Raw genomic sequence first — 23,817 nt, forward strand, 5'->3', positions numbered from 1 at the left:
CATTATCCCAAAAGGTGACGAGCAAAGATTCTTCGCTAAATCGATTCCCTGTCTGAATACCTTCTGCATTGCTGGTGCCATGTATATGGGATTTCAGAGATTCAGTACAGACCTATTTGGATATTAGGCTGTGCAGTTCCAATTTAGAATATTTGCAGTATGTTTTGGATGTTACAGCTGTTTTGCTGACGGACCTTCTCTGTTTGAAATGCATCAAAAATGATCCCTATTACTAAGCTGCAAGGCTATAGAGACTAAAGACTAAAAAGACTGTAACGGTGAGCGTTAAGGAGGCGGATGCATGTGTGGAGAAGAGCGAGATTTATTAGGGGCAAATCCAGAGTCGTAGTTGTTGAAGTTGTCCACACATGAAGGCAAACAGGGAAAGCAGGCTATAAGAGAGGCTAGGAAAAATAGTCAGACTAGGAAGGACGGAGTACAAATTAATAGATACGTGCTTTCAAACACATCCATACAAACATCAATTTGACAGCCAAAACAGGGAGCAAGACCGGTTTTAAATACATAAACTAATGAACACTAAACAAGGAACAGGTGCAAATCATGAATGGTGAAAACCAAAACAAGCACTGGAACTGAATGGAGAAAGAATCATGACAAGGAAACCATGGAACATGGACGATAGAAGGGACCAACCAAGACAAAGTGTAAAGAGACTAAAGATTCAACTGTACCTTGTTCTGGAAAATGCAGTAGTAATCCACCACCTACGGTTAGAGTTAATTCACCCTATTGTCTCCCAACTTTTGAACTGCTGAAGTGTGTCAAGTGAAATAACATTTAGAGGCTTGCGCTCACCTTTAAAATAGCTGTAGTGACGTCATAGGCATTGTGACGTCATAGACATTGTGACGTTACTACAATGTTGCGCTGACATTTTGGTCATTGGGAAAATAAGTCAAAAGTTAAAAAAATATGTGAAATCCCTATTTTTTGCGGCAGCTGAGTACGTAGCTGATAGATGGGTACAGTTATAGACATTTCTTACAGTTTTCCAATACAAGACGAAGTCCCTCCATGCAGGCACCACGTGGATTTTTGACAAAGATCGAGACATTAAGTGTTCTGAAATGCATGTAAGCAACTGTACAAAACCCCCCCAAAAAACTGTAATACAGAGAGAGGTCGGTAGAGTAGGCAAAACTGTCATCAAGTAAAATTACTGTTACTTTAAAATAATAATTACTGAAGTAGAAGTAAAAGTAGTCATTTAAATTATTACTTAAGTAAAAGTAAGAAAGTATCTGTTGCAAGAATATTTTAGTAGCAAGTTACTTCACTGGAACTCATTCAATAGCATCAGGCAACAATATATAAACAAAAATCTCACCACCTAATAATCTTGTAATTTTTTAGGGCCCGTCAGTCGTAGCCACAGAACCCCTCCACCCCCCGCGCCCCCGTCCCGCTCTCCATAAATGTGTCCAGTGCCGCTAGTCCCATCAAACACTCTTCCAGCATCTCTACCAGCTTAATATTAAAGAACAAAGTGTTTGAAATCGTTGCCCATTCACTTTATGCAATAGAATGCAGAATAAACTGCTACCCATTGAATTTGTGAAATGCAAAGTGCTGTAAATCAGTGCTCATTCACTTTGAGAAGTACAGAACAGAATAAATCTGGGTGCATCACTTTGTGAGAAGTACAACACAGTATAAATCAGTGCTCATTCACTTTGTGAAGTAAATTATAGAATTAAACATTGCTCATTCACTTTTGAAAGTACAAATGATTATGATACAGTGCTCATTCACAACACACAGAACAAATAATGAAAAAAGGAATAAATATAAAACTATATACAACTATTTACAACGGGGTGAGTGGGCTGGTCAGCAGATCACTGAACCTGTCCAGCATCTCCTCTTCATCTCCTCCATCCACTGCTCCACGGTCTTCCTCGCTACTGCCATGCAGAAGTGCACCCCACGAACACGGCTGTGGCCGAACACAGACGCAGGTTCTTGGTCAGTGCCAGCCTCCCAGCCTCGGCTGACCCTCTGACGCTGCTCTCTGGACAACGTCTGGTTCCAGCCCTTGGGCGTAAGCACCTTAAACAAACAAACAGACGCATCGTGAATATGGGCTGGGTGTTTTCCTGAACTGAAGACAAAACCACCAGAGGCAGGGTGATGCTGCTCACCTCAGCAGCGTCAAGCAAATTTATGTCGTTAAGTGCAGCTCTGTTAATGAAATAAGCAGATGAAATGAAGATGACACAGTTTTAGCCAACAAAAGGGAAGAGCACCGCTTAACATGCATTTAGCGATTAAGTGCAGAATGAATTAATGACCGTGTGTTGTGAAATAGAGACGATTCTATCACCACCATCTCGCATCACCTACCTTACCGCTTTCACGTCCTTCCCATTATAGCTGCATTACAATGCATCACAACAAAACAAGTTACAGTCAGGCCAAACAACAAGACAGAGCTTCAATTTTATACTTGTGTAGTTCACTCAGTCCATTCAGCAGGACAACTCACCTTCAGTGTCCAGTTCCACGGACACAGCCAGCAGCTCGGCATCAGATGACTCCTGTGCGTGGCTTCTGGCTGTGGAACTCCGACAGCTGGAGGAGCAGACTGGTGAATACGAAGGAGCAACTTCAGACAGCAGAAAGGAGTCATACGCCTCTCCCCACACAAGCAGTAAAACCTGGAAGATGGGACGCAGGTGCCAGAGCAGGCAAAGATGGGGAGGCGGTCGCCACGGTTGCGGAGCGAGTCTGTGGCCGGCCGCAATCGTTCGCGTCTCTGCGCTGGATGTACTTTTGCAGCGCTTCCATCTTCCTACCAGGCCTGACCTTCTGCCGCCGGACGTGGCTGGATTAACAAAACGCCGCGTGCAACTGCAAAACGTTCCGCCGCTGCTCTGTTTGTTTTGCATGAATTCAGTACCTACCTCCTTGTCTCCCTGTCTGTGTCCTCAGACAGGTCCCTGTACGACACGCTCTGGTGCTCTCCAAAGCCGACGAGCTTTATACTTTATAAGTTCCGTTCCTTTGTAACCTAACGCAAAATATGCAAGCTTTTGGTTACCACAAAATGGACGTTACTCTCGTAGCAATGTTCCTGAATAGAGGATTCTGTGGTTTCTGTTGGGCCATGAAGAGTTAATGTCTTTGAGTGACAGCAATTCTCACCAAGGTGTGAAGGGGGAAGGGGAGGCGGGGCTATCAAATTACTTCACAACCAATGTCCAAGCACGAGCGGCGTGATTGGCAGGTTTTTCAATAAAAAGAGAATGCTTGCACAAAAATGTAGACGCCTCACTTGCCTTGTTTGTTTTTCCCTTTAGTTACTTATAGCGCTGCGTCCAGTGGCGAGCGCCTGCATGTTATAATCAGGTTTTAGGGCACTTTTGAGATATCTAGCACACCTAGTAGAAAATACTGTGTAGCTACGTAGTAATTTCATATCTGTGCTAAAAATTGTTAAATTTATTAGACATGATCCTGGTGAATCAGGAAAAATAGAGCACGACTAAAAATGAATCTCCAGATTCAGTACGGTACACAGATGACATTATACTGACTGCTCCAAATACGCATTTTAAAACCCCAAAATAAAAGTTCTTTATTTATTTATTTGACATTTTCTTCTGTATTAGATGAGCTGAAATGGTATTTGTTTTGACATGTATTTACTTTGACATGTCTGTGTCCCAGTGACATTGATATCACTGATCAATTTAAAACAACCACCAGTTCAGCAGTTCACAGCAGAAGACAGATCCGCCAGATGGAGGACAAAGAACTGAAAATCTGACTGTCTGTCCCCGTTGTCAGTATTCAAGAAAGTAAAAAGAGCAGAGAAACAACCGCTCTAAAGTGAAAAGAGAACAACTGAAAAGAAAGATAAATAAAACAGACCTGCCCTCTGTGTCTCTGGCTGGGTGCTGCCTGTGTGTTCCTTTTTCTCACTGTTTAGGATGAACAGTATAAAGGTGGGCCGAGAAAGGACAAGTTGCCTTTTCTTGTGTGTGTAATTGAGACGTCGTCAGGCTGAGTCTTTGAATAAACTTTATTTTTATTTTTTACCTTTGCCTCTGAGTCAGTTCATAGCACAGCAATTGCTGGGATCATTATATTGTTCTCTAACCTGTCCAGAAATATTTCCACCACAGTTGACATCTCTTGCTTCATAATTTTAAGATTAAACAGATAATCCAAATATATCCAAATACCTTGTGGCCAAGCCTGTACTTTGAAAAGGTTATAGCAAGTGATAGTTTATTAAGTGTATATGACCTCATGCAGTGTGAGAAAAAAATGCAATAGTGAACTTTACTTTCATGAGTTTTGATACTTGTGTTTGTTTGTTTGTTCTATGGTGGTGGGGGTGCTGATAGATGCCATGTGAGCCGAGCACATCAGCCACAAACCACCATCATGTATACCAATGCCAGTCCGTGCAATGAAGAAGTACCATGTGTGGCTATAACATTGGCTTATGCTGTGCAATAAATGTGTACTTCCATGAGTTCTGTAGGCTGTATGCTAAAATATCGATGGATCAATTCTAGGAGGTAGGACGCTTCCATAATTCTGTATCTGTGACTGTTTTCTGTGCCAGGGTGCAGTGTGCACAATGTGCCTCTGTGAAAGCACACACAAAAGTCATCAAGTGACAAGTCTCTCCTCATCTGTCCTCCCTCCTGTGTAGCTAGACTGTAGACTGATGTCCACATTCACACACTCATGCTGAAAAAACGGACATAAAGATACTACAGTACTGGAAACAAACAAGAGAAACTCAAGAGCAATACAGTCGAATTTGTGCTGTGATCTGGATGGCACGCCGACATGTCTTTGGTAACGCCATTATTCTCAACCAACAGAAATATTGGCTGGAATTGAAACACAGTCAGCATAAATTCTATCAATACTTGAGAGGTTACTTCTTACACTTTTTGTTTCATTTTCTGAGCATCCCCTGTTTCCCTGGCTACCTAATCACTTCCTAGTTTTCCTGCTATCCTCTTTTTCCATAGTTCCCTGTCTCCTCCCTTTTAGCTTCAGCTGTTCCTCGTTTGTCATTCATTTGTGTTTCCATTTAAACTTTGTTCTCCTTATCTTGTGGTTGCGGGTCAGTATGTCACTGTATATATCAATTTCTCTCTCTCAATTTCACTTCTCTTTCCGCTACTCATACCCTCTGCATTGTAGGATAAGTTACACTCTCCTTGTTCGTATTATTCAGTCTTATTCCTCATCGGCTGTTCTCCCGTCTGTTTTCCTTTCTCTCTGTATTCCGCCTGCATTGCTCTCCCTTTTCGTGTTCACTAGTGTTGTAACGTTCCCAGTCCTCGTAAGGCGCTCTCCCGTCGATTCTCTTCCCTCTAGGTTTCTTTTCCTCACACTCTTATACACGAGTGTTGTCTGGTTTTCCTTTTAGTTCTGTTATCTGTGTTTTTGTCTTAGTTCTTGTGTGCCTAGTTAAAGTAGCCCATTTCTGGGTATTCCCATTCCTTATGGTTTCCCTTCCCTGCTCATCCTAATTTGGCTTCATCGTTAGTCATTCTTGAGTGTTTAATTTCCATAGTCTCCGAGGATCCACACCCTGTTACTAGTTAGTCTTCATTAGTTTCTACATTGTACTGCTCGGTTTTGTTTCCCCGGTTAGTTTGTTTATTAAACGTATTATTCATTTAGTCTAGCCTGTCTGTTGTGTCTTCTCTGGTCTTCGATTCTGCTCACTCTCACATTCGAGGTGTTGTCACTCTGGGTGTGTGTTCGCGCTCATCCTCCCCCTCGTTACACGGAGGCTTCAGAAGGTCATTACATGCTATAATTTGTATTAACCAAAGATGAACAAAAACACATGGAAAATATTTTGAAACAAATCACAAACACATTTTATACCAAAGTCTAATGTATTAATAAAGTAAAAATACTAATGTTGATCTAAATAATTGGTACATGTAATTTCTAATTCAATTACAGCAAAAATATGTTAAGAAATTCTGAACATTTTGCCTTACTAAATGTGACATTGGAGAAGCATGAGTGAATTTTGAGTGAGGGACACATATAAATTTTAATTTAAAAACCCACTAGAAGCACACAGCAGAGTGAAGGCTTGCAGGGCTCTTGTCAGTGAAAAGGAGTCTCAGACCATCAATGAGAAGCCCTGAACACGGGCACCTGTGGCGTTGAAATATGTAGTGTGAAAAGAGTAACAGGTGTGAATAATAAGCAGTAACCTGGTGATTGTGAATGCAAATGAGCACCTCCCAAAAAGGTTCAAAAGGCAACTAAAGTCACTGAATGCATAAAGTAAATTAATCCACAGCACAATATCACTCTGAGTGCTCTGTTCATCCAGTGCTAAGGCCCCTCACCATGTAAGGTCATGTGACACGGTAGCGCAGCTACACAAACACCTCGTAGCTACCTTACACATTTCTTTCCTGTCCGTTTCTAAAATAGCTCAGGCAAATATTTTTCAGGAGACTAGACACATTATATACATGATGAGCAACTTGCATAAGGGAGAAGTGGAGGGAAAATAGATGAAAAAAGGAATTTTCACTTGTTCAAAAAAGAGAAAGGTGCAGTCTCTGAATTCTGCACAGTCTAGAACAGGCTATGTGATCATAAAATATATGTAATGTATTACAACTTCCTTATAAGTGTTCTTAATATTTTGACAACAAATCTGATGCCATATCGTTCTCAAAATATATTACTTAAAATTAAATTATATTTAAAAGTAAGTAAAATGACAGGAGATGCTTTCCAAATGAAAGATAAGTTCAAATTAAATGCTGTAGAGAATGAGAGTGCTTAGTGTGTGTGTGTGTGTGTGTGTGAGTGTGTGTGTGTGTGTGTGTGAGTGTGTGTGTGTGTGTGTGTGTGTGTGTGTGTATGTATGTATGTGTGTGTGTGTGTGTGTGTGTGTGTGTGTGTATGTATGTGTGTGTGTGTGTGTGTGTGTGTGTGTGTGTGTGAGTGTGAGTATGTGTGTGTGTGTGTGTGAGTGTGTGTGTGTGTGTGAGTGAGTGTGTGTGTGTGTGAGTGTGTGTGTGTGTGTGTGTGTGTGTGTGTGTGTGTGTGTGTGTGTATGTGTGTGTGTGTGTGTGTGTGTGTGTGTGTGTGTAGATGGTTACTACACACATTTTAAACGAGAGCAGCAGTGCTCTAGATGATCTCATCATGGACAAGCTGCTGGAACAGGGACAGGTCAAGGATGAAGCACAGATAAAGTCTTCATCAGAACAACTGCTGTTCACAAAAATCTTCACTACAATCAAGATGCTTACATGAATTTAGCATTTAATCCTAATACCTCATTCTTTTAATCAACTAATCGTATACTGTGCTGTTGCTGTCAAACACACTCAAACAAATAACAATGCATCTAATCTGTCCCTTCTAAACAAGAAGGAAATGATCAATAATAACAATAATATCAGGGAAATGTAGTGGCACGGTTTCGCCCCTCCCTGGTGTCTTTGCCGCCTCGTTTTGTTAGTAATGCCTCTGGTTTCATTTTCCTTGCCTGTTCTCACGCGTTTATCGATTCCTGCTCATTAGTACATACTTTTAACTCTGTGTTTCTTCAGTCTCGTCTGGTCGTCTGTTTGTGCTTGTTCTGTCCCGTATAGTTATCCAAGTTGTAGTTTGAATGTTAACTCTTCCCCTTCTAAAGAGTGGACAGACTGTGGCAACACCAGCTAATGTATCGCTAATGTATATTGGAAGTAATGCAACATTAACAATCATATTACATGTAAAAATACCTTCTCCATGTTCCTTTGACCTGTTTTCTGCGTAGACTTGAAAGCAATTGAATTGAATATCACCTCACTGTCAGTCTGGAAAAGCAGGAATTGATGGTGCTTTTTCATTTTATCAAGAAATTTAGTAGGCATGTTTCATATTTATCATCTGATCAGTAAAATCATTGAAATTACACATGAAGTTCCATATAAACCGTGGTAGCAGCAGTGTCCATGTTGACCTCTGCAGTGCTGGTTACATTTGTTACTTCTGGTATGATATGATGGGAATTAATCATTATTACAGATTAATCAATATTCAGTTGATACTTAATGTACACACACTTTATTTAATAAAAATGTAAATGTAAAATGTAATAAACACTTTATTTATTGAGAAGAATTTATAAGTTGTGAAGTTAATAATGTTAATGTTAATAATGTGCTAATAATGTTTGTAATCTGTTGCTTTGTTTGCCATTAAAATAAAATATATATTGACTTTGAGGAAATTGTAAAGCTTTTTAACCATCAATAACTTCATATCTTTAAATATGACTCAAGTAATAGATACTTACTGCACTTCCTCTTTAACATAATGATGATGCTGCAAACCAACAGCCAAAGCTCCACACCTGTCAGACTCCAGACAATCGTGTTCCCTTCCATGCAGTGGGCACATGTTTGTTAACACATTTCTTACTGAATGAATCAGAGGAGAGTACATGTACTGTAATTACACTCATATGGAGTCTAACGGGTGAGGGGCAGTACATTGTTTTCATCCATACATATGTATCAACAAATGTATGCTTTCATGCACACTGGAAAGATCTGTACAAGTGATCAACAATGAATTACATCATTATCAATTACTTGTGTTCCTGGGCTAGGGTTAGGGTTAGGGTTAGCACCCATTTGCATTCATGTGAGATTTTGCTGTAGAAGAAAATGTGACACTTTGCAAAGAAAGCAGAAAGAAAATATGGTGTTAAGGTGTTAGCTAGATAGAAGTCCAGCAAGAATGTAACAAAGATAACAAAGATAAACACTCACACACTGAAACCAGCATCAGTGGTGTTTGATATTGTGGAAATTAATTTGCAGATATTTACAGAAAAGCAAACAACATATAAAAGAAAACAAAAGAAAAGTCTACTAATCAAGAAATGAATGCCTACATTTGGAGTACTATAAACAACCACCATAATAAAAGTGTGAGATATGAAATGCAGTTCAACGTTGAGTCACACACTATATCCACAATTAAAAGAGGCCTTGTGTTGAACATCTAAACTTGACTGAACTTACGTGTTTTCCTCACTGCTGGAAACTGCAGTCACTGGTGTTGTTTAAGGGGAGTAGAATCAACAAATCAATTTTATAAGCAGCAACATTTAAATGTAATTAAAAAAATAATAATAAATCAAAAATCTGTATACCTACTACTACAAGAATTGTCCAGTGTTCTAGAGCCCTGTACAAAACCTAAAAATGGGAGAAAGTAAATCTGATGACCTGATGAGTTTTAACACCACTTATCCAGCACTACTTAGATGTCAGTATTGTTATGCACCCTGTTTGCAGACTGTGTTTCTCATCTTTGAAAGACTAATTATATTCCAGTTTCTTACATTTATACACTTATACACTTATGCAAAATATTAACTTCATAGTCAAAAGTGCAATTCCCAAAATGACTTTTCTTTTGTACAAACAGTGCTCATTGTACGTCGTAATTTCATATGCAGTGTTTTACAAATAACTGTTGAAGAAAATGTGCCATGTGCACAGCACACTGATGAAAGCACAGCATGCTTTGCTCTGCCTGTTCTTGTTAAATGGAAAATGTGATCACAGTTGTGTTTAGTGTTTTGTAAAATGTATGTTAAAATCAGTCAGTATAATAGTGGACGTTGCCCAGTGGTGTCTAGAGCGGTAAACTCCATGCGGTCACGGTAGACGCATGTCTTATAAATGGCATCTTTTAGTAGGGCCTTATGAGATTGTACTAAATATTGTGTAGTAGCTTCTTTTAGTAGGGCCTCATGAGATTGTACTAAATATTCTGTAGTAGCTTCTTTTAGTAGGGCTTTATGAGATTGTACTAAATATTCTGTAGTAGCTTCTTTTAGTAGGGCCTTATAAGATTGTACTAAAAGTTCTGTAGTAGGTTCTTTTAGTTGGGCCTTATGAGATTGTACTAAATATTCTGTAGTAGCTTCTTTTAGTAGGGCTTTATGAGATTGTGATAAATATTCTGTAGTAGGTCCTTTTAGTAGGGCTTTATGAGATTATACTAAATATTCTGTAGTAGGTTCTTTTAGTTGGGCCTTATGAGATTGTACTAAATATTCTGTAGTAGCTTCTTTTAGTAGGGCCTTATGAGATTATACTAAATATTCTGTAGTAGCTTCTTTTAGTTGGACCTTATGAGATTGTACTAAATATTCTGTAGTAGCTTCTTTTAGTAGGGCCTTATGAGATTGTACTAAATATTCTGTAGTAGCTTCTTTTAGTAGGGCTTTATGGGATTGTACTAAATATTCTGTAGTAGCTTCTTTTAGTAGGGCCTTATGAGATTGTACTAAATATTCTGTAGTAGCTTCTTTTAGTAGGGCCTTATGAGATTGTACTAAATATTCTGTAGTAGCTTCTTTTACTAGGGCTTTATGAGATTGTACTAAATATTCTGTAGTAGCTTCTTTTAGTAGGGCCTTATGAGATTGTGATAAATATTCTGTAGTAGCTTCTTTTAGTAGGGCTTTATGAGATTATACTAAATATTCTGTAGTAGGTTCTTTTAGTTGGGCCTTATGAGACTGTACTAAATATTCTGTAGTAGCTTCTTTTAGTAGGGCCTTATGAGATTATACTAAATATTCTGTAGTAGCTTCTTTTAGTTGGGCCTTATGAGATTGTACTAAATATTCTGTAGTAGCTTCTTTTAGTAGGGCCTTATGAGATTGTACTAAATATTCTGAAATAGGTTCTTTTATTAGGGCTTTATGGGATTGTACTAAATATTCTGTAGTAGTTTCTTTTAGTAGGGCCTTATGAGATTGTACTAAATATTCTGTAGTAGCTTCTTTTAGGAGGGCCTTATGAGATTGTAATAAATATTCTGTAGTAGCTTCTTTTAGTAGGGCCGTATGAGATTGTACTAAATATTCTGTAGTAGCTTCTTTTAGATGGGCCTTATGAGATTGTACTAAATATTCTGCAGTAGGTTCTATTAGTTGGGCCTTATGCGATTGTACTAAATATTCTGCAGTAGGTTCTTTAATTAGGGCTTTTTGGGATTGTACTAAATATTCTGTAGTAGCTTCTTTTAGTAGGGCCTTATGAGATTGTACTAAATATTCTGTAGTAGCTTCTTTTAGTAGGGCCTTATGAGATTGTACTAAGTATTCTGTAGTAGCTTCTTTTAGTAGGGCGTTATGAGATTGTACTAAATATTCTGTAGTAGCTTCTTTTAGTAGGGCTTTATGAGATTATACTAAATATTCTGTAGTAGCTTCTTTTAGTTGGGCCTTATGAGATTGTACTAAATATTCTGTAGTAGCTTCTTTTAGTAGGGCCTTATGAGATTGTAATAAATATTCTGCAGTAGGTTCTTTTATTAGGGCCTTATCAGATTGTACTAAATATTCTTTAGTAGCTTCTTTTAGTAGGGCCTTATGAGATTGTACTAAATATTCTGTAGTAGCTTCTTTTAGTTGGGCTTTATGAGATTGTACTAAATATTCTGTAGTAGCTTCTTTTAGTAGGGCCGTATGAGATTGTACTAAATATTCTGTAGTAGCTTCTTTTAGTTGGGCTTTATGAGATTGTACTAAATATTCTGTAGTAGCTTCTTTTAGTAGGGCCGTATGAGATTGTACTAAATATTCTGTAGTATCTTCTTTTAGTAGGGCTTTATGAGATTATACTAAATATTCTGTAGTAGCTTCTTTTAGTTGGGCCTTATGAGATTGTACTAAATATTCTGTAGTAGCTTCTTTTAGTAGGGCCTTATGAGATTGTACTAAATATTCTGCAGTAGGTTCTTTTAGTAGGGCCGTATGAGATTGTACTAAATATTCTGTAGTATCTTCTTTTAGTAGGGCTTTATGAGATTGTACTAAATATTCTGTAGTAGCTTCTTTTAGTAGGGCCTTATGAGATTGTACTAAATATTCTGTAGTAACTTCTTTTAGTAGGGCTTTATGAGATTATACTAAATATTCTGTAGTAGCTTCTTTTAGTAGGGCCGTATGAGATTGTACTAAATATTCTGTAGTATCTTCTTTTAGTAGGGCTTTATGAGATTGTACTAAATATTGTGTAGTAGCTTCTTTTAGTAGGGCCTCATGAGATTGTACTAAATATTCTGTAGTAGCTTCTTTTAGTAGGGCTTTATAAAATTGTACTAAATATTCTGTAGTAGCTTCTTTTAGTAGGGCCTTATAAGATTGTACTAAAAGTTCTGTAGTAGGTTCTTTTAGTTGGGCCTTATGAGATTGTACTAAATATTCTGTAGTAGCTTCTTTTAGTAGGGCTTTATGAGATTGTGATAAATATTCTGTAGTAGGTTCTTTTACTAGGGCTTTATGAGATTATACTAAATATTCTGTAGTAGGTTCTTTTAGTTGGGCCTTATGAGATTGTACTAAATATTCTGTAGTAGCTTCTTTTAGTAGGGCCTTATGAGATTGTACTAAATATTCTGTAGTAGCTTCTTTTAGTTGGGCCTTATGAGATTGTACTAAATATTCTGTAGTAGCTTCTTTTAGTAGGGCCTTATGAGATTGTAATAAATATTCTGTAGTAGCTTCTTTTAGTAGGGCCGTATGAGATTGTACTAAATATTCTGTAGTAGCTTCTTTTAGATGGGCCTTATGAGATTGTACTAAATATTCTGCAGTAGGTTCTTTAATTAGGGCTTTTTGGGATTGTACTAAATATTCTGTAGTAGCTTCTTTTAGTAGGGCCTCATGAGATTGTACTAAATATTCTGTAGTAGCTTCTTTTAGTAGGGCCTTATGAGATTGTACTAAATATTCTGTAGTAGCTTCTTTTAGTAGGGCCTCATGAGATTGTACTAAATATTCTGTAGTAGCTTCTTTTAGTAGGGCCTTATGAGATTGTACTAAATATTCTGTAGTAGCTTCTTTTAGTAGGGCCTTATGAGATTGTACTAAATATTCTGTAGTAGCTTCTTTTAGTAGGGATTTATGAGATTGTACTAAATATTCTGTAGTAGCTTCTTTTAGTAGGGCCTTATGAGATTGTGATAAATATTCTGTAGTAGCTTCTCTTAGTAGGGCTTTATGAGATTATACTAAATATTCTGTAGTAGGTTCTTTTAGTTGGGCCTTATGAGATTGTACTAAATATTCTGTAGTAGCTTCTTTTAGTAGGGCCTTATGAGATTATACTAAATATTCTGTAGTAGCTTCTTTTAGTTGGGCCTTATGAGATTGTACTAAATATTCTGCAATAGGTTATTTTATTAGGGCTTTATGGGATTGTACTAAATATTCTGTAGTAGTTTCTTTTAGTAGGGCCTTATGAGATTGTACTAAATATTCTGTAGTAGCTTCTTTTAGTAGGGCCTTATGAGATTGTAATAAATATTCTGTAGTAGCTTCTTTTAGTAGGGCCGTATGAGATTGTACTAAATATTCTGTAGTAGCTTCTTTTAGATGGGCCTTATGAGATTGTACTAAATATTCTGCAGTAGGTTCTATTAGTTGGGCCTTATGCGATTGTACTAAATATTCTGCAGTAGGTTCTTTAATTAGGGCTTTTTGGGATTGTACTAAATATTCTGTAGTAGCTTCTTTTAGTAGGGCCTTATGAGATTGTACTAAATATTCTGTAGTAGCTTCTTTTAGTAGGGCCTTATGAGATTGTACTAAATATTCTGTAGTAGCTTCTTTTAGTAGGGCTTTATGAGATTATACTAAATATTCTGTAGTAGCTTCTTTTAGTTGGGCCTTATGAGATTGTACTAAATATTCTGTAGTAGCTTCTTTTAGTTGGGCTTTATGAGATTGTACTAAATATTCTGTAGTAGCTTCTTTTAGTAGGGCCGTATGAGATTGTACTAAATATTCTGTAGTAGCTTCTTTTAGTTGGGCTTTATGAGATTGTACTAAATATTCTGTAGTAGCTTCTTTTAGTAGGGCCGTATGAGATTGTACTAAATATTCTGTAGTATCTTCTTTTAGTAGGGCTTTATGAGATTATACTAAATATTCTGTAGTAGCTTCTTTTAGTTGGGCCTTATGAGATTGTACTAAATATTCTGTAGTAGCTTCTTTTAGTAGGGCCTTATGAGATTGTACTAAATATTCTGCAATAGGTTCTTTTATTAGGGCCTTATCAGATTGTACTAAATATTCTGTAGTAGCTTCTTTTAGTAGGGCCTTATGAGATTGTACTAAATATTCTGTAGTAGCTTCTTTTAGTTGGGCTTTATGAGATTGTACTAAATATTCTGTAGTAGCTTCTTTTAGTTGGGCTTTATGAGATTGTACTAAATATTCTGTAGTAGCTTCTTTTAGTTGGGCTTTATGAGATTGTACTAAATATTCTGTAGTAGCTTCTTTTAGTAGGGCCTTATGAGATTGTACTAAATATTCTGTAGTAACTTCTTTTAGTAGGGCTTTATGAGATTATACTAAATATTCTGTAGTAGCTTCTTTTAGTAGGGCCGTATGAGATTGTACTAAATATTCTGTAGTATCTTCTTTTAGTAGGGCTTTATGAGATTGTACTAAATATTGTGTAGTAGCTTCTTTTAGTAGGGCCTCATGAGATTGTACTAAATATTCTGTAGTAGCTTCTTTTAGTAGGGCTTTATAAAATTGTACTAAATATTCTGTAGTAGCTTCTTTTAGTAGGGCCTTATAAGATTGTACTAAAAGTTCTGTAGTAGGTTCTTTTAGTTGGGCCTTATGAGATTGTACTAAATATTCTGTAGTAGCTTCTTTTAGTAGGGCTTTATGAGATTGTGATAAATATTCTGTAGTAGGTTCTTTTACTAGGGCTTTATGAGATTATACTAAATATTCTGTAGTAGGTTCTTTTAGTTGGGCCTTATGAGATTGTACTAAATATTCTGTAGTAGCTTCTTTTAGTAGGGCCTTATGAGATTATACTAAATATTCTGTAGTAGCTTCTTTTAGTTGGGCCTTATGAGATTGTACTAAATATTCTGTAGTAGCTTCTTTTAGTAGGGCCTTATGAGATTGTAATAAATATTCTGTAGTAGCTTCTTTTAGTAGGGCCGTATGAGATTGTACTAAATATTCTGTAGTAGGTTCTTTTAGTTGGGCCTTATGAGATTGTACTAAATATTCTGTAGTAGCTTCTTTTAGTAGGGCCTTATGAGATTATACTAAATATTCTGTAGTAGCTTCTTTTAGTTGGGCCTTATGAGATTGTACTAAATATTCTGCAATAGGTTATTTTATTAGGGCTTTATGGGATTGTACTAAATATTCTGTAGTAGTTTCTTTTAGTAGGGCCTTATGAGATTGTACTAAATATTCTGTAGTAGCTTCTTTTAGTAGGGCCTTATGAGATTGTAATAAATATTCTGTAGTAGCTTCTTTTAGTAGGGCCGTATGAGATTGTACTAAATATTCTGTAGTAGCTTCTTTTAGATGGGCCTTATGAGATTGTACTAAATATTCTGCAGTAGGTTCTATTAGTTGGGCCTTATGCGATTGTACTAAATATTCTGCAGTAGGTTCTTTAATTAGGGCTTTTTGGGATTGTACTAAATATTCTGTAGTAGCTTCTTTTAGTAGGGCCTTATGAGATTGTACTAAATATTCTGTAGTAGCTTCTTTTAGTAGGGCCTTATGAGATTGTACTAAATATTCTGTAGTAGCTTCTTTTAGTAGGGCTTTATGAGATTATACTAAATATTCTGTAGTAGCTTCTTTTAGTTGGGCCTTATGAGATTGTACTAAATATTCTGTAGTAGCTTCTTTTAGTTGGGCTTTATGAGATTGTACTAAATATTCTGTAGTAGCTTCTTTTAGTAGGGCCGTATGAGATTGTACTAAATATTCTGTAGTAGCTTCTTTTAGTTGGGCTTTATGAGATTGTACTAAATATTCTGTAGTAGCTTCTTTTAGTAGGGCCGTATGAGATTGTACTAAATATTCTGTAGTATCTTCTTTTAGTAGGGCTTTATGAGATTATACTAAATATTCTGTAGTAGCTTCTTTTAGTTGGGCCTTATGAGATTGTACTAAATATTCTGTAGTAGCTTCTTTTAGTAGGGCCTTATGCGATTGTACTAAATATTCTGCAGTAGGTTCTTTTATTAGGGCCTTATCAGATTGTACTAAATATTCTGTAGTAGCTTCTTTTAGTAGGGCCTTATGAGATTGTACTAAATATTCTGTAGTAGCTTCTTTTAGTTGGGCTTTATGAGATTGTACTAAATATTCTGTAGTAGCTTCTTTTAGTAGGGCCTTATGAGATTGTACTAAATATTCTGTAGTAACTTCTTTTAGTAGGGCTTTATGAGATTATACTAAATATTCTGTAGTAGCTTCTTTTAGTAGGGCCGTATGAGATTGTACTAAATATTCTGTAGTATCTTCTTTTAGTAGGGCTTTATGAGATTGTACTAAATATTGTGTAGTAGCTTCTTTTAGTAGGGCCTCATGAGATTGTACTAAATATTCTGTAGTAGCTTCTTTTAGTAGGGCTTTATAAAATTGTACTAAATATTCTGTAGTAGCTTCTTTTAGTAGGGCCTTATAAGATTGTACTAAAAGTTCTGTAGTAGGTTCTTTTAGTTGGGCCTTATGAGATTGTACTAAATATTCTGTAGTAGCTTCTTTTAGTAGGGCTTTATGAGATTGTGATAAATATTCTGTAGTAGGTTCTTTTACTAGGGCTTTATGAGATTATACTAAATATTCTGTAGTAGGTTCTTTTAGTTGGGCCTTATGAGATTGTACTAAATATTCTGTAGTAGCTTCTTTTAGTAGGGCCTTATGAGATTATACTAAATATTCTGTAGTAGCTTCTTTTAGTTGGGCCTTATGAGATTGTACTAAATATTCTGTAGTAGCTTCTTTTAGTAGGGCCTTATGAGATTGTAATAAATATTCTGTAGTAGCTTCTTTTAGTAGGGCCGTATGAGATTGTACTAAATATTCTGTAGTAGCTTCTTTTAGATGGGCCTTATGAGATTGTACTAAATATTCTGCAGTAGGTTCTTTAATTAGGGCTTTTTGGGATTGTACTAAATATTCTGTAGTAGCTTCTTTTAGTAGGGCCTCATGAGATTGTACTAAATATTCTGTAGTAGCTTCTTTTAGTAGGGCCTTATGAGATTGTACTAAATATTCTGCAGTAGGTTCTTTAATTAGGGCTTTTTGGGATTGTACTAAATATTCTGTAGTAGCTTCTTTTAGTAGGGCCTCATGAGATTGTACTAAATATTCTGTAGTAGCTTCTTTTAGTAGGGCCTTATGAGATTGTACTAAATATTCTGTAGTAGCTTCTTTTAGTAGGGCCTCATGAGATTGTACTAAATATTCTGTAGTAGCTTCTTTTAGTAGGGATTTATGAGATTGTACTAAATATTCTGTAGTAGCTTCTTTTAGTAGGGATTTATGAGATTGTACTAAATATTCTGTAGTAGCTTCTTTTAGTAGGGCCTTATGAGATTGTGATAAATATTCTGTAGTAGCTTCTCTTAGTAGGGCTTTATGAGATTATACTAAATATTCTGTAGTAGGTTCTTTTAGTTGGGCCTTATGAGATTGTACTAAATATTCTGTAGTAGCTTCTTTTAGTAGGGCCTTATGAGATTATACTAAATATTCTGTAGTAGCTTCTTTTAGTTGGGCCTTATGAGATTGTACTAAATATTCTGCAATAGGTTATTTTATTAGGGCTTTATGGGATTGTACTAAATATTCTGTAGTAGTTTCTTTTAGTAGGGCCTTATGAGATTGTACTAAATATTCTGTAGTAGCTTCTTTTAGTAGGGCCTTATGAGATTGTAATAAATATTCTGTAGTAGCTTCTTTTAGTAGGGCCGTATGAGATTGTACTAAATATTCTGTAGTAGCTTCTTTTAGATGGGCCTTATGAGATTGTACTAAATATTCTGCAGTAGGTTCTATTAGTTGGGCCTTATGCGATTGTACTAAATATTTTGCAGTAGGTTCTTTAATTAGGGCTTTTTGGGATTGTACTAAATATTCTGTAGTAGTTTCTTTTAGTAGGGCCTTATGAGATTGTACTAAATATTCTGTAGTAGCTTCTTTTAGTAGGGCCTTATGAGATTGTACTAAATATTCTGTAGTAGCTTCTTTTAGTAGGGCCTTATGAGATTGTACTAAATATTCTGCAGTAGGTTCTTTTATTAGGGCCTTATCAGATTGTACTAAATATTCTGTAGTAGCTTCTTTTAGTAGGGCCTTATGAGATTGTACTAAATATTCTGTAGTAGCTTCTTTTAGTTGGGCTTTATGAGATTGTACTAAATATTCTGTAGTAGCTTCTTTTAGTAGGGCCGTATGAGATTGTACTAAATATTCTGTAGTATCTTCTTTTAGTAGGGCTTTATGAGATTGTACTAAATATTCTGTAGTAGCTTCTTTTAGTTGGGCCTTATGAGATTGTACTAAATATTCTGTAGTAGCTTCTTTTAGTAGGGCCTTATGAGATTGTACTAAATATTCTGCAGTAGGTTCTTTTATTAGGGCCTTATCAGATTGTACTAAATATTCTGTAGTAGCTTCTTTTAGTAGGGCCTTATGAGATTGTACTAAATATTCTGTAGTAGCTTCTTTTAGTTGGGCTTTATGAGATTGTACTAAATATTCTGTAGTAGCTTCTTTTAGTTGGGCTTTATGAGATTGTACTAACTATTCTGTAGTAGCTTCTTTTATTTGGGCTTTATGAGATTGTACTAAATATTCTGTAGTAGCTTCTTTTAGTAGGTCTTTATGAGATTGTACTAAATATTCTGTAGTAGCTTCTTTTAGTTGGGCTTTATGAGATTATACTAAATATTCTGTAGTAGGTTCTTTTAGTTGGGCCTTATGAGATTGTACTACATATTCTGTAGTAGCTTCTTTTAGTTGGTCTTTATGAGATTATACTAAATATTCTGTAGTAGCTTCTTTAAGTAGGGCTTTATGAGATTATACTAAATATTCTGTAGTAGCTTCTTTTAGTAGGGCTTTATGAGATTGTACTAAATATTCTGCAGTAGGTTATTTTATTAGGGCTTTATCAGATTGTACTAAATATTCTGTAGTAGCTTCTTTTAGTAAGGCCTTATGAGATTGTACTAAATATTCTGTAGTAGGTTCTATTAGTTGGGCCTTATGCGATTGTACTAAATATTCTGCAGTAGGTTCTTTAATTAGGGCTTTTTGGGATTGTACTAAATATTCTGTAGTAGCTTCTTTTAGTAGGGCCGTATGAGATTGTACTAAATATTCTGTAGTATCTTCTTTTAGTAGGGCTTTATGAGATTGTACTAAATATTCTGTAGTAGCTTCTTTTAGTTGGGCCTTATGAGATTGTACTAAATATTCTGTAGTAGCTTCTTTTAGTAGGGCCTTATGAGATTGTACTAAATATTCTGCAGTAGGTTCTTTTATTAGGGCCTTATCAGATTGTACTAAATATTCTGTAGTAGCTTCTTTTAGTAGGGCCTTCTGAGATTGTACTAAATATTCTGTAGTAGCTTCTTTTAGTTGGGCTTTATGAGATTGTACTAAATATTCTGTAGTAGCTTCTTTTAGTTGGGCTTTATGAGATTGTACTAACTATTCTGTAGTAGCTTCTTTTATTTGGGCTTTATGAGATTGTACTAAATATTCTGTAGTAGCTTCTTTTAGTAGGGCCTTATGAGATTGTACTAAATATTCTGTAGTAGGTTCTTTTAGTAGGGCCTTATGAGATTGTACTAAATTTTCTGTAGTAGCTTCTTTTATTAGGGCCTTATGAGATTGTACTAAATATTCTGTAGTAGCTTCTTTTAGTAGGGCCTTATGAGATTGTACTAAATATTCTGTAGTAGCTTCTTTTAATAGGGCTTTATGAGATTATACTAAATATTCTGTAGTAGGTTATTTTAGTAAGGCCTTATGAGATTGTACTAAATATTCTGTAGTAGCTTCTTTTAGTTGGGCCTTATGAGATTGTACTAAATATTCTGTAGTAGCTTCTTTTAGTAGGGCCTTATGAGATTGTACTAAATATTCTGCAGTAGGTTCTTTTATTAGGGCCTTATCAGATTGTACTAAATATTCTGTAGTAGCTTCTTTTAGTAGGGCCTTCTGAGATTGTACTAAATATTCTGTAGTAGCTTCTTTTAGTTGGGCTTTATGAGATTGTACTAAATATTCTGTAGTAGCTTCTTTTAGTTGGGCTTTATGAGATTGTACTAACTATTCTGTAGTAGCTTCTTTTATTTGGGCTTTATGAGATTGTACTAAATATTCTGTAGTAGCTTCTTTTATTAGGGCCTTATGAGATTGTACTAAATATTCTGTAGTAGCTTCTTTTAGTAGGGCCTTATGAGATTGTACTAAATATTCTGTAGTAGCTTCTTTTAATAGGGCTTTATGAGATTATACTAAATATTCTGTAGTAGGTTATTTTTGTAAGGCCTTATGAGATTGTACTAAATATTCTGTAGTAGATTCTTTTAGTAGGGCTTTATGAGATTGTACTAAATATTCTGTAGTAGCTTCTTTTAGTAGGGCCTTATGAGATTGTACTAAATATTCTGTAGTAGCTTCTTTTAGTTGGGCTTTATGAGATTATACTAAATATTCTGTAGTAGGTTCTTTTAGTTGGGCCTTATGAGATTGTACTACATATTCTGTAGTAGCTTCTTTTAGTTGGTCTTTATGAGATTATACTAAATATTCTGTAGTAGCTTCTTTTAGTAGGGCTTTATGAGATTGTACTAAATATTCTGCAGTAGGTTCTTTTATTAGGGCCTTATCAGATTGTACTAAATATTCTGTAGTAGCTTCTTTTAGTAGGGCCTTATGAGATTGTACTAAATATTCTGTAGTAGCTTCTTTTAGTAGGGCCTTATGAGATTGTACTAAATATTCTGTAGTAGCTTCTTTTAGTTGGGCTTTATGAGATTGTACTAAATATTCTGTAGTAGCTTCTTTTAGTAAGGCCTAATCAGATTGTACTAAATATTCTGTAGTAGCTTCTTTTAGTAGGGCCTAATCAGATTGTACTAAATATTCTGTAGTAGCTTCTTTTAGTAAGGCCTAATCAGATTGTACTAAATATTCTGTAGTAGCTTCTTTTAGTAGGGCCTTATCAGATTGTACTAAATATTCTGTAGTAGGTTCTTTTAGAAGGGCCTGTCTGGATGTGGGGGGGTTAGGGAAGATATGTTGTATTTTTTTTGTTTGCTTTATTTTCTTTTTGTGAAGTTAGTGAGTTTCCAGAGGTTGTTTAGAGTTTTCTTTGTTATGTTGGCTTATACCCACACTGATTTTATGCTCCCGATATTGTGAGTTTTAAAAATATATAATGTTAAAGTATTTAATTATATTACAAATCTTGTATCTCTGTGTTTTCCTTTATATTGCATCCTTTTGGCCTTAGACCGTTGAGCCAGTACATTAGTGTCATAACAACATAAATTAAAGATCAATATTTGTTAGTGTACCTGGAGTCGTCTCTCTGATGCTGGTTTTCTCTTTGTCAGGTGCTGTCACCACTGTTGTCACTATGAGAAAAGAATCAGAACGGTGACACATTCTGGCATCAGTGAGAACACTTTTCAGTGCCGTATTCAGGGCACAACAGAGACCAAATATGAAAAAGTAAAACTGACTCGCTTACACTAAAACCAGATCTAGTACTTCACCCTGTGCATAATTTATTTTCTTTCTCTAATCACTGTTGCCATCTTTTAAAGCTTAGACAACATTAATAATTTTTTACACCATTTAATTGACTAAATACGAAACAATACATGTGATTATACCTGCAAGCGCATCAGTGACGTCGAAGTGAACAGGAACTTCTAGACCTCCAGCGGAGCACCAGTACCAGCCAGCGTCTTCTTCAGTCCAGTCATTAACACCGTGAAGGTGCCTTTCCCATCATCACTGATCTGCACTGCTGAATTCTGGGATGTGTTGGTCCTCCCCACTGTGTAGCAGGTCCAGTCTATAGATCTGCACCACTTCTTCGCCTCTTTCTTATATGCAGCGCTGTAGAGACACTGGACACTGACACTGCTCCCCTCCTCTCCACTCACTCTGCTCTTGGTCACAGACACAGCAGGAGCTGGAAACAAAGAAGGGCACTTTTGTATGAAAATGAAGGGATAAAATATAAGCAATATGAGAAATGTCACTAAACTGAATATTCAATGTTCATAAAGAATTTGTAATACCTGATTTCACAGTGATATATCGCTGTGCTTTAACATCTGGTTGAAATAGTCCTGAAATCTCCACTGCACACCAATATGCTCCAGTGTTTCTCTCCTGTAGATCCCTCATAGTGACAGTAAAGAGACTCTGAGCTGGATTATCAGTTACTGTCACTTTCTTGTTTGTATTGTTGGCATATGCCATAATCGTGCAGTAACTGAATGCTGTTGCACGCTCACAGCACCAGTATTTCTTATATTGTTTATATTTCATATCATAATGACATGGGATGTTGACAGATGCTCCAGTCTGAAGAGTTAACTGCCTCTGTGACCAATTCCATTTCTCAGTGCCTGCATATACAACCCAGCACCACTGTTAATGGAACACAAGTATTCTTGTTTCTGCTAAGGAATTAAAAAGTGCACATGCTACATATGAAAAAAACTAACAATGTATGTATTGTAATATTGCACAGAAAATAACTTACATAAAATGATGAAAAGGAAAGTAAAATGCTAATTCATGTTGAATAAAGTGAGAAGCTTATTTGAGAAGCCTCCTCACATCTCTTTAGTCTTGTTGCCACTGTGGTTGAATTAATCCAAACAGTTCCTGTTTGCTAAGTCTAAAGCCATGCTGTCGCAGTGCGATGGGCGCCCAGGACAGGCCCACTGTAGTGGTTTGACACACTAATCAGTCCCATTAAATCATCTCAAATATTCAAATCAGAATCACAATCTTTAATTTTTAACTAAAGAAAGTAACATTCATGCTGATCCCTGAAGGATTTAAATAACAGTGATTTGTTTGATGATATTGGCAACAAACACAATCTGAATGATATCAAGACAGACAACTTGGTGACAATAAATGATATTTATATTTATCCTGGTCCACTTCTCCCCTGGAATTAAATGAAGGAAGGGTCTGAGATGGCATCCGACTGGGGTAGTCTGACTATGTTCTCCATGTCCAAAGTATGTCAATAGTAAGTCAAGCGCATGTCAACCAGTTTGTGGGTTCTCTTATACATTGGATGAAACCAACTGACTCTGATATACAGCTAAAGGCCGGTCTCAGAGGGTCTTGGGCATTATCAAGCTGAATATTGAAATCACAAACAATAATGGCTCTTTCTAGTAGATTGACTAGATTAGAAAGGAAATCTGAAAATTCCTTAATAAATTATGAGTAGGGTCGTGGTGGCCTGTAGATACCAAATAGTGGAAGAGGCTGGATGGGCTTCTTATCGCTGGCTACATCATTTATGCTAGAAAAATAATTTATTTTAAAAATAATTTCCCCTTTCTCCCGCACTTATCCCGCTATCTTCAATTCCCTGCTCTAGAGCTATTACTCACGTAATACTAGTCAGCATAAGTGTTAGGGTGCCCAAAGAGGTGCCTTAGGTGCATCAAAGTTACTAATAAAGAAATCAGAATACTCAAAGTCTTTCAACGAATAAAGACATCAGAATATTCCCTGTCTTTCCAGTAGAAAATAAATCAGAATACTCTGTCATATTTTGCCATCCACAGAAATGTATTTGCTATTAAGAAACCTAGAACCTTGAAGATTATTTTGGACTTCAGTTTACCTAAGAACAATAGTAGGTAAGTAAACTTTATTTAGCAGTTTGTAGTTCTGCTTTAGAAAAGTGCCATATA

At 36.0% G+C, this 23,817-nt stretch overlaps 1 protein-coding gene across 1 annotated transcript; it reads right to left on the minus strand.

Annotated features, from left to right (window-relative positions):
- Positions 1 to 1,854: 1,854 nt before the first annotated feature.
- LOC113590403 lies at positions 1,855 to 22,785 on the minus strand. The gene is given in 7 exon segments (XM_035532511.1): positions 1,855 to 2,073; positions 2,510 to 2,751; positions 21,433 to 21,492; positions 21,754 to 21,831; positions 21,834 to 22,058; positions 22,168 to 22,500; positions 22,758 to 22,785. Coding segments are annotated over 7 exon segments (1,185 nt in total).
- Positions 22,786 to 23,817: the final 1,032 nt, after the last annotated feature.

Source organism: Electrophorus electricus, chromosome 13 (genome assembly GCF_013358815.1).
Source record: "Electrophorus electricus isolate fEleEle1 chromosome 13, fEleEle1.pri, whole genome shotgun sequence".
NCBI lineage: Eukaryota > Metazoa > Chordata > Actinopteri > Gymnotiformes > Gymnotidae > Electrophorus > Electrophorus electricus.